The sequence below is a fragment of the Nelumbo lutea genome, chromosome 1 (assembly GCF_056320005.1).
Source record: "Nelumbo lutea isolate HS-2025 chromosome 1, American lotus-T2T, whole genome shotgun sequence".
Classification (NCBI taxonomy): domain Eukaryota; kingdom Viridiplantae; phylum Streptophyta; class Magnoliopsida; order Proteales; family Nelumbonaceae; genus Nelumbo; species Nelumbo lutea.
In genome coordinates, this window is record NC_142684.1 from 44,569,573 (window position 1) to 44,582,188 (window position 12,616).

Here is a 12,616-nt window from a genome sequence, read left to right on the forward strand (position 1 = left end):
TTTTAACTCACTGCAAGTTCACTTCTATTAGTTCTATACTGGATCAGTCACTTAACTTCCTTCTTTCATTAGTGTATCCCATATTCCATCATCCTCCTCTACCCTGCCTATTACCAATTTTAAACTTCATTCAATGATCAACCTGCTAATATTCAGCTCCTTTGCAGGGTTTGCCAACACCACTTTAACCATATGATCCTGATATATGATTTTGGAACCATCAACTACTTCAATTCTGTTATTGGAAGCTATTCATTTTTATCTTCTTTTTGATCATTAAAAAGATGAAGAGAAGAAACTTTTGTTGATTCAAAATAAGGCAAATAAGGCTGCAAACATATAACCCAATAAACAAGCTTGGAATAAGAAATTTCTGAAAGGAAGACTTGTCAAAAAGAGCAATCTCAGGAGGGATGCTCCACAAGAACTTTCTGAAAGGAAAGGCTAAGAAAGCGTGGAAATAAAGACTCATTAAAAATAGCTATTTCAAGAGGGATGTTCCACAATAAATATCCATCTTTCCTACACCTTGTCTGGCTGGTGGATGGCCCATCTGCCGGTGCATTCCCAAATCTCCAGATCCATTTGAATTAGACGTTAACATTATATATCAGAGATTTAGCTTCTCTCTCCATGTGTTTAAATCTCCATGAGCCTTCAGTTCACTGCCGCCAGCCAATTACCCCTTTGGAGTCTCCTTCCACTTCCACATTCACTTGCTGAAATTTCAATGTCAACATGAGTTACAACCCTTGCACCATAGTTGTCAGACACCAAGGCAGGTGCCTAGGCGACAAGGCACCCTTTGAGGCTCACCTCGCCTAATCGCCAAACAGTTTTGTACTATGTATTATAAAATACTTTTTTATTCTTTGTTTTTTGACATTATAATTATAAAATAGGCACCATTAAACTAAAATATTCATTTGTGCGTTTATGTACTAATTTCTTTTTATTATTTTCTTATTTGTTAGGGTTTGATCAAGATAAACATTGCTAAATGCTGTATTGAACTCCCAAAGACTTTAAAACCTGAACCAATAAGTAAGGAAGAACTCAAAATTTTGTCTAATCAACACATTTTCTACTACTACTACTACACATTTTCTAATCAACACATTTTCTTTTCTTCTTTTCCTATAGCAAAAATAAGGGTTCAGCCCCTATATTTTTTGAATTTTCTTTTCCTTCTTTTTCTTCTCATGAATATGTTTATTTTTATACTTTAACATGAACTCTATACTTTCCTTATGAAAATTATGAATAATTCTCAAGGAAATATGGTTATGGTACCTAGGGAACTACCCTAGGATCTATGTTTTCTACATTAAAAAAAATCCATCGCCTAGGCGACTAGGCGACAAGGCGCCCCCCTGTCGCCTAGCCTCGCATTGGCGGCTTGAAAACTATGTCTTGCACTAAAGCCTTCAATTCTGTCATAATGTAATAGTCTATGGGTACAAAGCCAATGGGATCCCATGTAGCCTCTCTGAAAGCTTCTCCTATCTGTGATGGGCTTGGGTAGCCATCAAAGTTTATTGCTCCTTGTGATGGAGGAAACCAAGGCCGATTGGCAATTTGCTTGGCTATAGATGAATTATCTACACAAAACAATCCTCGTATTGGATCATAGGTATGAAATCTCTAGACTCAAGAGAGGGTATTCATCACAAACCTTCCTAATCACTTATCATAAGTTGATTCCATATGAGGAGGAATCTGTCTGAACTAAGTTGATTCCATATGAGGGTATCCATCTATACCCTGTGTTTGTCCAATGCATTGGTCAAACTGTTTGTTGATCTTCTAACCTACTGTAGAGTTTCTTCAAGTTCTCGGGTTGAATCTTTAGTTTCTCTAAGAATCTGTCTAAACTAACGTATTGCTCGATTTATGTTTTCCAACCATCTAAGCATTACTGTTGAGTCAACCTCTATGACAATATACTTGAAATTTAAAGAATGTATGAATCCCAAATTAACACTGCCAAGAGTTCTGCCTTTTATGGAACTTCCTGCTCCAATTGGTCCCAAGTACAAAACTACAAATCTAGTTATTGCATTCATTTCTGAATACTTCACCTATTCTAGATGGGCTTGGGTCCCCAATTCTACATCCATGAAAATTCATCTTGATACAGCCATTCCTTCATGGAATGCATTGCATTTGAGTTACCCTTCTAGTGGATGATGAATTAGCCACCTACTGTCATACTCTAAACATATCATTGATTAGCCCTTAGGTTGATTCTTTAGTATCTAATACCAGATTTAAAGAATGGAAATTTTCATCAAGAAAAGGTTAAAACATAAAAAAGTCTTAAATATAACCAAACTGCAGTAAGCAAGACATCAACCAACCTCAAGTAGCAAGTTGCTTAACCAGCAGGAAGAAAAAATACAATAATATACATGAGAAGGTTTTAAAACAAGAAAAATAACTCAAACAATCATCCTGCCTAAGAAATTTGCAACAGTAACAAACTTTTTTTGTTTTTTGGGAGGGGGAGTGAGAACAGGGAAAGAGGGAGGAGAGAGGGATCAACTTTTCACAGACATCAAGTATAGACATGCCCACCAGAAAAAAAAAAAAAAAAGACACACAAATCAGGGACTAGAAATAATCTCCTGCCATTTTGTTGTACAACTTTAGGAACAGATTTTTGGTCTTTTTGGATGCAAGTGGATAGTGCCTCTGCAGATTGGTGGGCTCTTCCACACTACTACCTTCAAGTAGCCAGAGGAGAGGGAAAGTTCTATGGAGATGTTCTAGGGATGCTTTAGTGTGGACAGTATGGAAGGGAAGGAATGCCAGGATATTTAATGATAAAGAGAGAGGGATGAGGCTACTGTTTGGGATTGCATTGTGAACAGGGCTACCAATTGGCCTAAAGCATTGGATCTCTTCTCACAATTCTCCTTTGTCGACTTGTGGAGAAACTGGGAATTTGTTGCAAAATCTTCCTTGGTTTAGGACAATCCTATAGTAGCTTGGAAGCCTCAAAAAGAAGGCTCTATCAAGATGAACTTTGATGGTAACTGCCTTGGTAATCCTGGGCCTTCTGGTATTGGAGGAGTTTTTAGAAATGCAGAGGGTCAGATTGTTAACCTTATTTTCTGGTCCAATTGGAGTTGGGGATGAGGTTAATGCAGAGGTCCAAGCAGTTCTAGAGGGAGAACAGATTGCTAGAGAACTGAATTATGGGAGTTTCCTAATTGAAGGTGATTCTAAACTGGTAACTGCAAGGCTGAAGGAGCCGGACACTGTAGCTTGGTCCTCTAGAGAGGTGATGAGAAGATTCAAGTGGCTAACCTCCAATATAACAGTGAGAGTTCATTGGGAGAGGATATCAGTTAATGGGGTGGCAAACTTTCAAGCTATGCAAGGGGTGTATGTATAGGGATCATTTATTTTGGGCTCAATTGTAATCCTAATTTGATTTTGAGGCTGCAACTTGCACCTCTTTGGAATTTTTATGCTGTATCCTTTGATAGTTCCTATTTGATCATTAATAAAATGCTTATTCAACCATTATGCATTGCTACTCTCAAGTGTGAATCACTATCAGATTAGTTGATTAGCTACAGTCCATTCATTGGGGTGTCAGAAAAAAGAAAAAAAAAGTGTTACAAAAAATTGGCTGAAATTCTAAATAGAATTTGGAGAATCTTACTTCTGAAAGCGAGACCTGTATGATTTCATTGAATGTGACTGGAATCTCTCTCTCAATTCTGAGATCACAGACCTCACCTGCAAATACCTTTGCCAGCAGAAAGTAACCAACATGAGAGGTTCTAGAAATTGCTAAACAGCAATTCTATGGTTGCAAAACAATGTAAATTAAATTGAAGATTACAGTCATGCAATGTGAAAAAAGTCCTATGATAACAAATACTGAGCTTAATAAATGAAGCACGTACCGATATCAATTTTGAGTACTCTGTGTCAGAGAGTGATTCAACCAAAGAGCTCCCCAAGAGATAAAGCTGAAATGAATAACCAACAATAAACTGATCAAAAAAATGAATAACAAACAATAAGATTCCATATATGACACAACAGTTCAGTGGAAATCCCAAAAGAGCATCAATGCATCATCATTATAAACAACACAAATAACTAGGAATAGAAATTCCTATACATGCCATACCATCTTGAGTGCCCATTAAAATGAACATGGGCATACAATAACCAGATCTGAGCCTCTCAGAGGGGGCTCAACCTCTTACAGAAGATACCTTGGAGAAGAAGAAAAAAAGAAGAGAAGAGAGGAAGGGGAGAAGAGAAGAGAGAGTATTATTAATGATTGAGATCACATTCCATGCATGCTGGTGTCTAACAACCTGGGTGGCGTGGCCTTCTGGTGTAGATATATCTAACTAGTGGCTTCATGGGCTGGCTCAAATCTGGACCGACACTGTGATGGGTTAGATGGTTGGCCAGTTTGGAGTGTTGGCCCACTGGTCGCAGTGCTGGACCTTGGGATTTATCAGTCCCACCCCCTTTAGGAGGCACCTTATCCTCAAGGTTTAATTGGGGAAATTTCTGCTGCATCTTCAAATAGTATTCCCATGTAGCATCCTAAGGAGGTATGTTCTTTCCAGGAAATTAAGACTTGCCTGGTTATTTTCTTACTCTGCTTGATCCATCTAAAGTCCATCACTTCCCTCGGTTCCACTTGTAATGTTCCTTCCTCCATAAATTCCAGTAGAAGTGGTGGTGTGTCCACAGCTGGAGTGGGGTTCAGCTTAAATAAGGATACGTGGAACACTAGGTGAAGCTTGGAGGTGGCATGCAGGTTCAATTTATAGGCGACCTCACCTACTGCTTCAAGGATCTGGAATGGACTCAAGTACCTGGCCAAAAGCTTCTGCCATGTTCAATGAGCCAAGGAGGTCTGCTTGTATGGCTGCAACTTGAGATAAACCCAATCCCTTATTGAAAACTCCATTTCTCTGTGCCTTACTATCATATATTAACTTCATTCTCTGTTGGGCCCACATCAGGTGATGTTTGGGACCAAAGGCAGGTGATTCCTTCCCATAAACAGCTGAAAACGGTGCCATGCCAGTGGAAATATGATAAGTTGTACTATACCAATATTCCGCCCATGGTAGCCAAACTATCCACTGCTTAGGGTCCTTACCAATAAAACATCTGAGATACATCTCAGAGCACCTATTAATGACCTATTGACCATCCATCTGAGGATGGTAGCTCGTAGAATGCATCATCTTGACCTCTTGGTTCTTGAAAAATTCCTCCCAAAACCAGCTCATGAACAGGGAATCTCTGTTGATGAGGAGTGCCATGTAGCTTGGCTACATATAAGCTCGAGCAACTGAGGCTGTCATATATGGGTGTGGAAGAGCTATGAAATGACCATACTTAGTCGGTCAACCACCACAAGAACTACAGACTTACCTACTGATAGGGGGACCAGTGATGAAGTCCATGGTCACATCCTCCCAGATTCTTTCTGGAATTGGTAGAGGTTGGAGAGTGCCTACCAGAGATTGAGTGGTATACTTCTGTGTTGGAAGGTGGTGCACTTGCTGATGTAGGTCTGAATGGACCTTTTCATTCCCTTACAGTAGTAGTGGGCAGCTAGGCACTTATAGGTCCTAAGAACACCTGAGTGCTCTCCTGCGGCTGAGTTGTGGAATAAATCTAGCAAGTCCTCAGTGTGCTTTGACTTGCTTGGAAGGTGGAATTAGACACCGAGTGCCCTGGGGCTTGATTTGGGTCTTGTGGCCATAAATTCTTGATCTTCATGAGCTCTGGGTTTTCTGGGCTTCGGCCTTGAGTTGATCCAGCAAGGGAAAACTGGGCTGGATAGCCCCATTATGTGTTTATATACTAATTTCTTTTTATTATTTTCTTATTCTGTTAGGATTTAATCAATGCAACATTGCTAACTGCCGTATTGAACCCATGGTTCATAGTACCGATGCACCTATGTGTATTGGCAGAGGTGTATCGGTACTTATAACGATACTTCCCCTATTTTTTTATTTCTTTAGTTTTCAATTTCATTTATAAATATATATACATATATATAGATATATATATATATTATTTCAAAAAATGGGTCCCCGAAAACACCTGTAAACAAGTATCAGGACCCCAAAGATACAATACAATACACCCGATATGGGGCATTTCGTATCGAAATTTTGATCCTTGATTGAACCCTCAAAATTTTCAAAACCTGAACCTAGAAGCAAAGGAAGAACTTAAAATTTTGTCTAATCAACAAATTTTCTTCTTCCATGTCTTCTTCTTCTTCTTCTTCTTCCACCTTTTCTTTTCTTCTTTCCTATAACAAAAGTACAGGTTCAGCCTGTATATTTTTTGAATTGTCTTTACTTTGTTCTTTTTCCTCTAATAAAATGTTGATTTTCTAGACTTAAACATGAAATTTATACTTTTCTTATGAAAATTATGAATAATTATTAAGGAAATATGGTTATAGAACCTAGGGAACTACCCTAGGATATATGGTTTTACTTAAAAAAAATTCATCGCCTAGGCGCCTCCCTGTCGCCTAGCCTCGCCTTGGCGCCTTGAAAACTATGATATGACCTTTGGACAGCAATTCTTGGACTATTTTCTCAATTTCTAGTCACTGATAGTGGGGGTAGTGGTACAGCCTCATATTAGTGGGTGGGGCCCCAGGCAGCATATGGATTCAGTGATCATGAGGTCTAGTAAGCAATAAGTTTTCTCGCTCTTGGAAAAAATCATGGAAGGCATGTAACAATTCCTAGAGTTGGGTCTAATTCCGGCTGGAAGTTTGGAGTTGGGTGGGCCTAAAGTGGATAGGATAGGCCCTAGAATAAGATCATAATGACATGAGTGTATGGGTTTTGATGCAGCTCAAGTATGAAGGAAAAATGTAAAAGAAATTTGCTTAGAGAATTAGAGAAAATAAGGAGATTGGATGAAACTCTATTAATATGACTTACAATATGGAGCAACTTGGTTGGGGACTCACTCACCCAAAGAGAGAATTGTCTCAACTCTCAAAGAAGGCTCTAGGCTTCTCAAAACAAAGGGAAGATTTCTATGCCATTGGCTTGAGATTACAAGGCTTTATATAGGGAATAAACTAGTTGTTGGAACATTAAATGAGAAGACTAGTTGTTGGAGCATTAAATGCAAAACTAACTGTTACAACATTGAATGAGAAACTAGCTGTTAGGAGCTGTTGGAGCTTTTAATGAACTAGGTGTTAGAAGTCCTCTAACAACTAGCCATATGATTCTATGTTTCTTAGAGCATGATTGTTGATTGCATCATTCTCCTGATGCGGGTTTGTCCTTCTAGCAAACCAAATATTGTGTGTAAGTGCCTCGTCCCGTACTTTTTAAACATAAATCAAGAATATCAATTATCTATGATCTTCCAAGTGAAGATGAAATTCCCAAATCATCAATAGTGGTCGAGGACTGATTTGGGTCACCGTGACAAGGATATAAGTCAGTAATGTTGAAGAATGGACTAATTGTCATTCCGCATGGTGACTCAATCTTATATGCATTGGGACCAATTTTTTTTTAAGATGCAACAAGGGCCAATCTTCTTATACTTGAGCTTGTAGCAAGTACCCTTTGGGAACCTTTCCTTCCTCAAATATGCCATGACCAAATCACCTTCTTGGAATTCAAAGTGTCGACGATGAACATCTGCAGTTTCTTTTTATTGCTTATTCGCCTTTTCGATATTCATTTTAACTTGCTCTTGAATTTCATGGATGTGATTGGAAAGTTTCTCAGCTTCTATGCTACTCCTACCTGGATTAGGAAATGGCACTCTATTGAGTATATGACTTGGACTCCTTCCATAGACTACTTCAAATGGGGTCTTTTTAGAAGACCGACACTTAGAACTGTTATATGCAAATTCAGCTTGGGGCAAAACAAAGTCCCATTGGCAGGATGATCACTTGCTAAACATCGAAGTAAATCACCAAGAGAACGATTCACTACTTCAGTTTGTCCATCAGTTTTTGGATGGTATGCACTTGAGAATTGAAGTTGAGTGCCCCATGAGTTTCCACAATGCAGTCCACAATCATGCTCCAAGAAACATAGAATCATATGGCTAGTTGTTAGTGGACTTCTAACAGCTAGATCATTAAAAGCTCCAATAACTCCTAACAACTACTTTCTCATTCAATGTTGTAACATTTAGTTTTGCATTTAATACTCTAACAACTAGTTTTCTCATTTAATGTTCCAACAACTAGTTTATTCCGTATATAAAGCCTTGTAATCTCAAGCCAAACACATAGAAATCTTCCCTTTGTTTTGAGAAGCCTAGAGCCTTCTTTGAGAGTTGAGAGAATCCTCTCTTTGAGTGAGTGAGTCCCCAGCCCCTTTGGGTGAGTGAGTCCCCAACCTAGTTGCCTCATACTGTAAGTCTCATATTAATAGAGTTTCATCCAATCTCCTTCTTTTCTCTAATTCTCTAAGCAAATTTCTTTTACATTTTTCCTTCATACTTGAGCTGCATCAATTGGTATTAGAGTAGAATGAGTTAGAGATTGTAATTACTTTTGCTCTACTCGCTTTCTTCATCTAGAGACAATGTTACAATTCCAGAAAATAGGTCAGTTGACATCCCAATTTCGGCAGTGAAAGCTTCATCAAATTGGGGCATGTTATATATCGTTGGAAAACTCTACGAGTCTACTTTCTAACGCAACAAGCGGTTCGTCAATCAGAATTTTCTATGGAAAGTTATAAGCGACACAAATTCGGTTGACAAAGCTGACTACATATCCGAACCTTTCAAAGAAGTGAGACACCATGCCAAAAGGTCGGCCTAAGAATCAACACAAGGCTCCACCAAAGAATGCCTACTTATGGGAAGAAGTCAATGAATTAAAGCAATCTTACAATACCATTCAACACATGATGGAAGAGATGCTACGTAGACTCCCCGAGCAACCCTCTACAAGCAATCCTACCGGTCCAACCGTATTTATGGAGCAAACCTTTAAAGAACCAAGCGCATCTGATAAAGAGGATCATTCCAACACATCAAGTTCTACTAGAGGAGCATCACCAAGATCAACACCTTCGCAACAAGCTTGGGATATGGATCGACTTGTACGTTCTTTAGAAGGAACTGACAAGAGCATCCGTGTTGATGTTTCTGACTTTGATGGTAAGCTCGATCCTGAATTTTATTATGATTGTGGACTGCATCAGGTTCCTAGGAGTTGGCAGGACTTGAGTAGGGCTTGGGATGACTCTGGACCCAGCTATGAGGGCTTGAATCCCATTAGGTGTGGCATTGGTGGCCTTGGGTTGAAAAGTCCATGGTAGAATTGGCCCAATGACATATTACTGGGATAAGCTAGCTGAGCCATTGAATCTCATGGACAACGTCTACACCCCCGAAAAGTCTAATGGGTGGTGGTCCACATGGAACACTTGGCCTTGAATCATCAATTGCACATCCTTGCACACCCCTTGAATTGGATCTTGCTTCCATTTTCTACATGGACTACAAAGGTGTCATGGGTTAGACCGCCAGGCCCAATCTCTTGTACAGTAATTGGGAGACAAAATAGAGTATAGCCCCACTATCTATCAGCACCGAAGGTCTGAAGCCTTACGGCCTATAATCACACCCATCACCCTCATGGTTGATAGTGAATTTAGTCCAATGAGGGCCTGGAGTGAGATTTCACAATATTCGACCAAGGGAACCTCCACTTCTCCTGGTTGTTCTTCTTTTTCCTCAACAGGTTCTGTTTTGTCTGATACCTCATCCACCTGAAGCAGATATACCTATTGGACCTTACATTTGTGCCCCGGGACGAATCACTTGTCACAATTGTAGCAAAGCCCTTTTTTCCTCTTTGGGCTTGCATTTCTACCCAGGTGAGTTTCTTGTAGGGTAGGACAGTTGTAGGGTTGGGCTTCATTGGGCTGGTATGTCAATCTTAGCAGGGGGTCTTAAGGATCGGCCCCAAGGGTCTAGAGACTCTCTTAAGCTTGTAAAGTCAGTCCTCATGGAGTTTGGCCAACCGAGTGATTGCTGTGAGGGTGTTAGGTTGCACCGCCTTCACCTCAATTCTAATGTCATCTCGAAGTCCCCTAATAAATCATCCACTAAGGGCATTCTCATGCCACTCTTCAACTTGGTTAGCCAATCTTTCAAACTTTACCTGGTATTCCCAGACCGTTCCAGTCTGCTTGACCCAGGATAAGGACTCGCTGAAGTCCTCAAAACCAAAGGGTCCAAAATCTTACACATATGGATTCAATGAAATCAAGTGAGTTGAGGATGTCTTATGGTACCACCGATACCACACAATGGCTTCACCAAATGTGTTGAAGCAATAAAGACTCTCTCGGTAGCTGGAGTATCATGGTACTCGAAGTACCTTTCAGCCTGATAAATCCAAGGGAGGGGGTCCTCAACTATGAACGTTGGGAAAATCAGTGCCTTCCACCATTGAGTTTCCATCTAGGACTGTCACTGCTCAATTCTTCATTGTCATTCTCCTTACCGCCCAAAGCTGACAGTTGGTCAATCTGTGAGACAACATCAGACAAGGTATCCTTAATGCCTTCAGGTCAACTTCCATTTGTCCGACCCTTTCCTCCATTGCACTTGCTTTGGTAACTGGCATTGAAACCTCACTCAGGCATCGAAACCTGACTCTGATACCAGTTGATACTAACTTATCAAGTTACAATAACCAGATCTGAGCCTCTCGGGGGAGGGGGGGCTCAACCTCTTATAGCAGGTACATTGAAGAAGAACAAAAAAAAGAAAGAAGATGGGAAGGGGAGAAAAGAAGAGGGAGAGAGAATATTCTTCAGTTCGTTACTAATCTGATCAGGGTAGGTATATAACCTTTAAAGTATTATTCATGATTGATGTTACGTTTCCATTGATATTGGTGTCTAACAACCTGGGTGATGTGGCCTTCTGGTGCAGATATATCTAATTGGTGGCTTCATGGGCTGGCTCGAATCTGGTCCGATGTAGTGATGGGTCAGATGGTTGGCTGGCTTGGAGTGTTGGCCCATTGGTTGCAGGGCTGGGCCTTGGGCCTTATCATAAATCTTGATTTACAACTGTGCCACAAATAAAAGGATTTCTAGGTGTTGATCGAAACAAGAGAGTTATATTCCCTTAATCATCCTCAGTAAACCAAAATGGGTAATAGAATATACTTAATCGGTAATACTACTGGGAATTCAAACTCTAGACACTAAGAGCTCCACTAATTATAATCCTTGTGTATGACAAGAAAATGTAAAATTGCACCACTTACCTGCCCAAATGGTACATATGAAGGTAAATAAGGCATCCTGCGCCATCCCATAGAATTCCCACTAGTAACACTGCTTTTCTCAGCTATTTTGCTTCGCTTTGCTTCATCAAGATCTTCTTTATCAGATAATCGTTTAAGAGATATACCATCAGAACCTTCTTGGATTTCCAGAGACTCTGGTGCAGCTTCAACTTCATCAACTGTTGATGACAACCCAGATTTAGTCATTGATGATGTTTCTCCTGTTTCTCGTTGCCTTCCTCTAAACCTACTCAATTGTCTTCGAACACCTTCCAAGGGTACCAGCCTTGAAAGTCTCCAGAATGAATTCTGTACAGGACCTAAACCCAACACGAGCTGCTCTCCCTCAGTCTCTTTAAGTTTTACAGTTTGTGGTTTTTCTACCCTTTCATCACATTTCACTGATGATGAACCAGAAATACCCACATTACCAGGTGTTTGCAGTGGTTGTGCATTGTAGTGATGAAAATAAGCAGGAGATAAGATTCGTGGTACTAGGTCTTCTGGAATACAGTAAGTCTTAAAATAATGATGCCATCCTTTCCTGTGAACATAACTGGAAGTAGAAGACAATAATGAAAATCTGTTAATTGTCTATTTTGACCATAGGTGTCTACATTGACAATAATGAATGAGAAAGCACCAAAAGTATGCTCTTAAATCAACTCAACTAAGCCTTGTCCCAACTATTTGTGGACAACTACATGAATCCTGTTGCACCATTCCAGTGAAAGTATCTGATGCTTAAAACTTTTAGCGTTAGTTGACCTTATATTCTAACAACACAGAGAAACTATGAAGAACGTAGAAAAGGAACTTACTCTCTTAATGCAGCATTCCCAACTGGGGGCTGTGAAAAAGTAATACACTTGACCTGAACTTTTTCATTTTCTTTTGATGGAGATGAGGCAGCAATGACCCTCAAAATGGCCAGGGTAGCTAGTGCTGCTACCTACACAAACAAACCATGGAGTAGAAACGTGATATGTAAAAATATATACAAATATAAAAGTCAAATTAAAGCAAATAGAAATATAAAAGCCAAATGTTGACCAACTTAGAGGAGTCAACTTACTGCACCACCAAGTGAATGTCCACATAAAACAAGTTTCCGATTCTTTTTCTGTGCAAGCCTGTACAACTCCAATGCTGGTATCCCTTTAGCACGAGCCAAAAATCCCTATTGATAAGATGAAAGGTATTATAAAAATATGAATTTTTTTTATGAAATCTTAATTACTGAATAGTGGAAAAGAGTCTAAAGATATTACTGGGGTGCCTACTAATACATAC

The 12,616-nt window shown here is 39.7% G+C and overlaps 1 protein-coding gene across 1 annotated transcript in view; it reads right to left on the bottom strand.

Annotated features, from left to right (window-relative positions):
- LOC148874475 (lipase class 3 family protein) overlaps nt 1–12,616 on the bottom strand; it is an 82,974-nt gene that overhangs the window by 42,046 nt on the left and 28,312 nt on the right. Inside the window, exons 5-9 of the mRNA XM_088965313.1 lie at nt 12,399–12,503; nt 12,145–12,275; nt 11,303–11,879; nt 3,921–3,986; nt 3,674–3,750 (exon numbers count right to left, since the gene is read on the bottom strand). Of these exons, the coding sequence (XP_088821439.1) occupies nt 3,674–3,750; nt 3,921–3,986; nt 11,303–11,879; nt 12,145–12,275; nt 12,399–12,503 (956 nt within the window). The remainder of the gene's footprint in view (nt 1–3,673; nt 3,751–3,920; nt 3,987–11,302; nt 11,880–12,144; nt 12,276–12,398; nt 12,504–12,616) is intronic.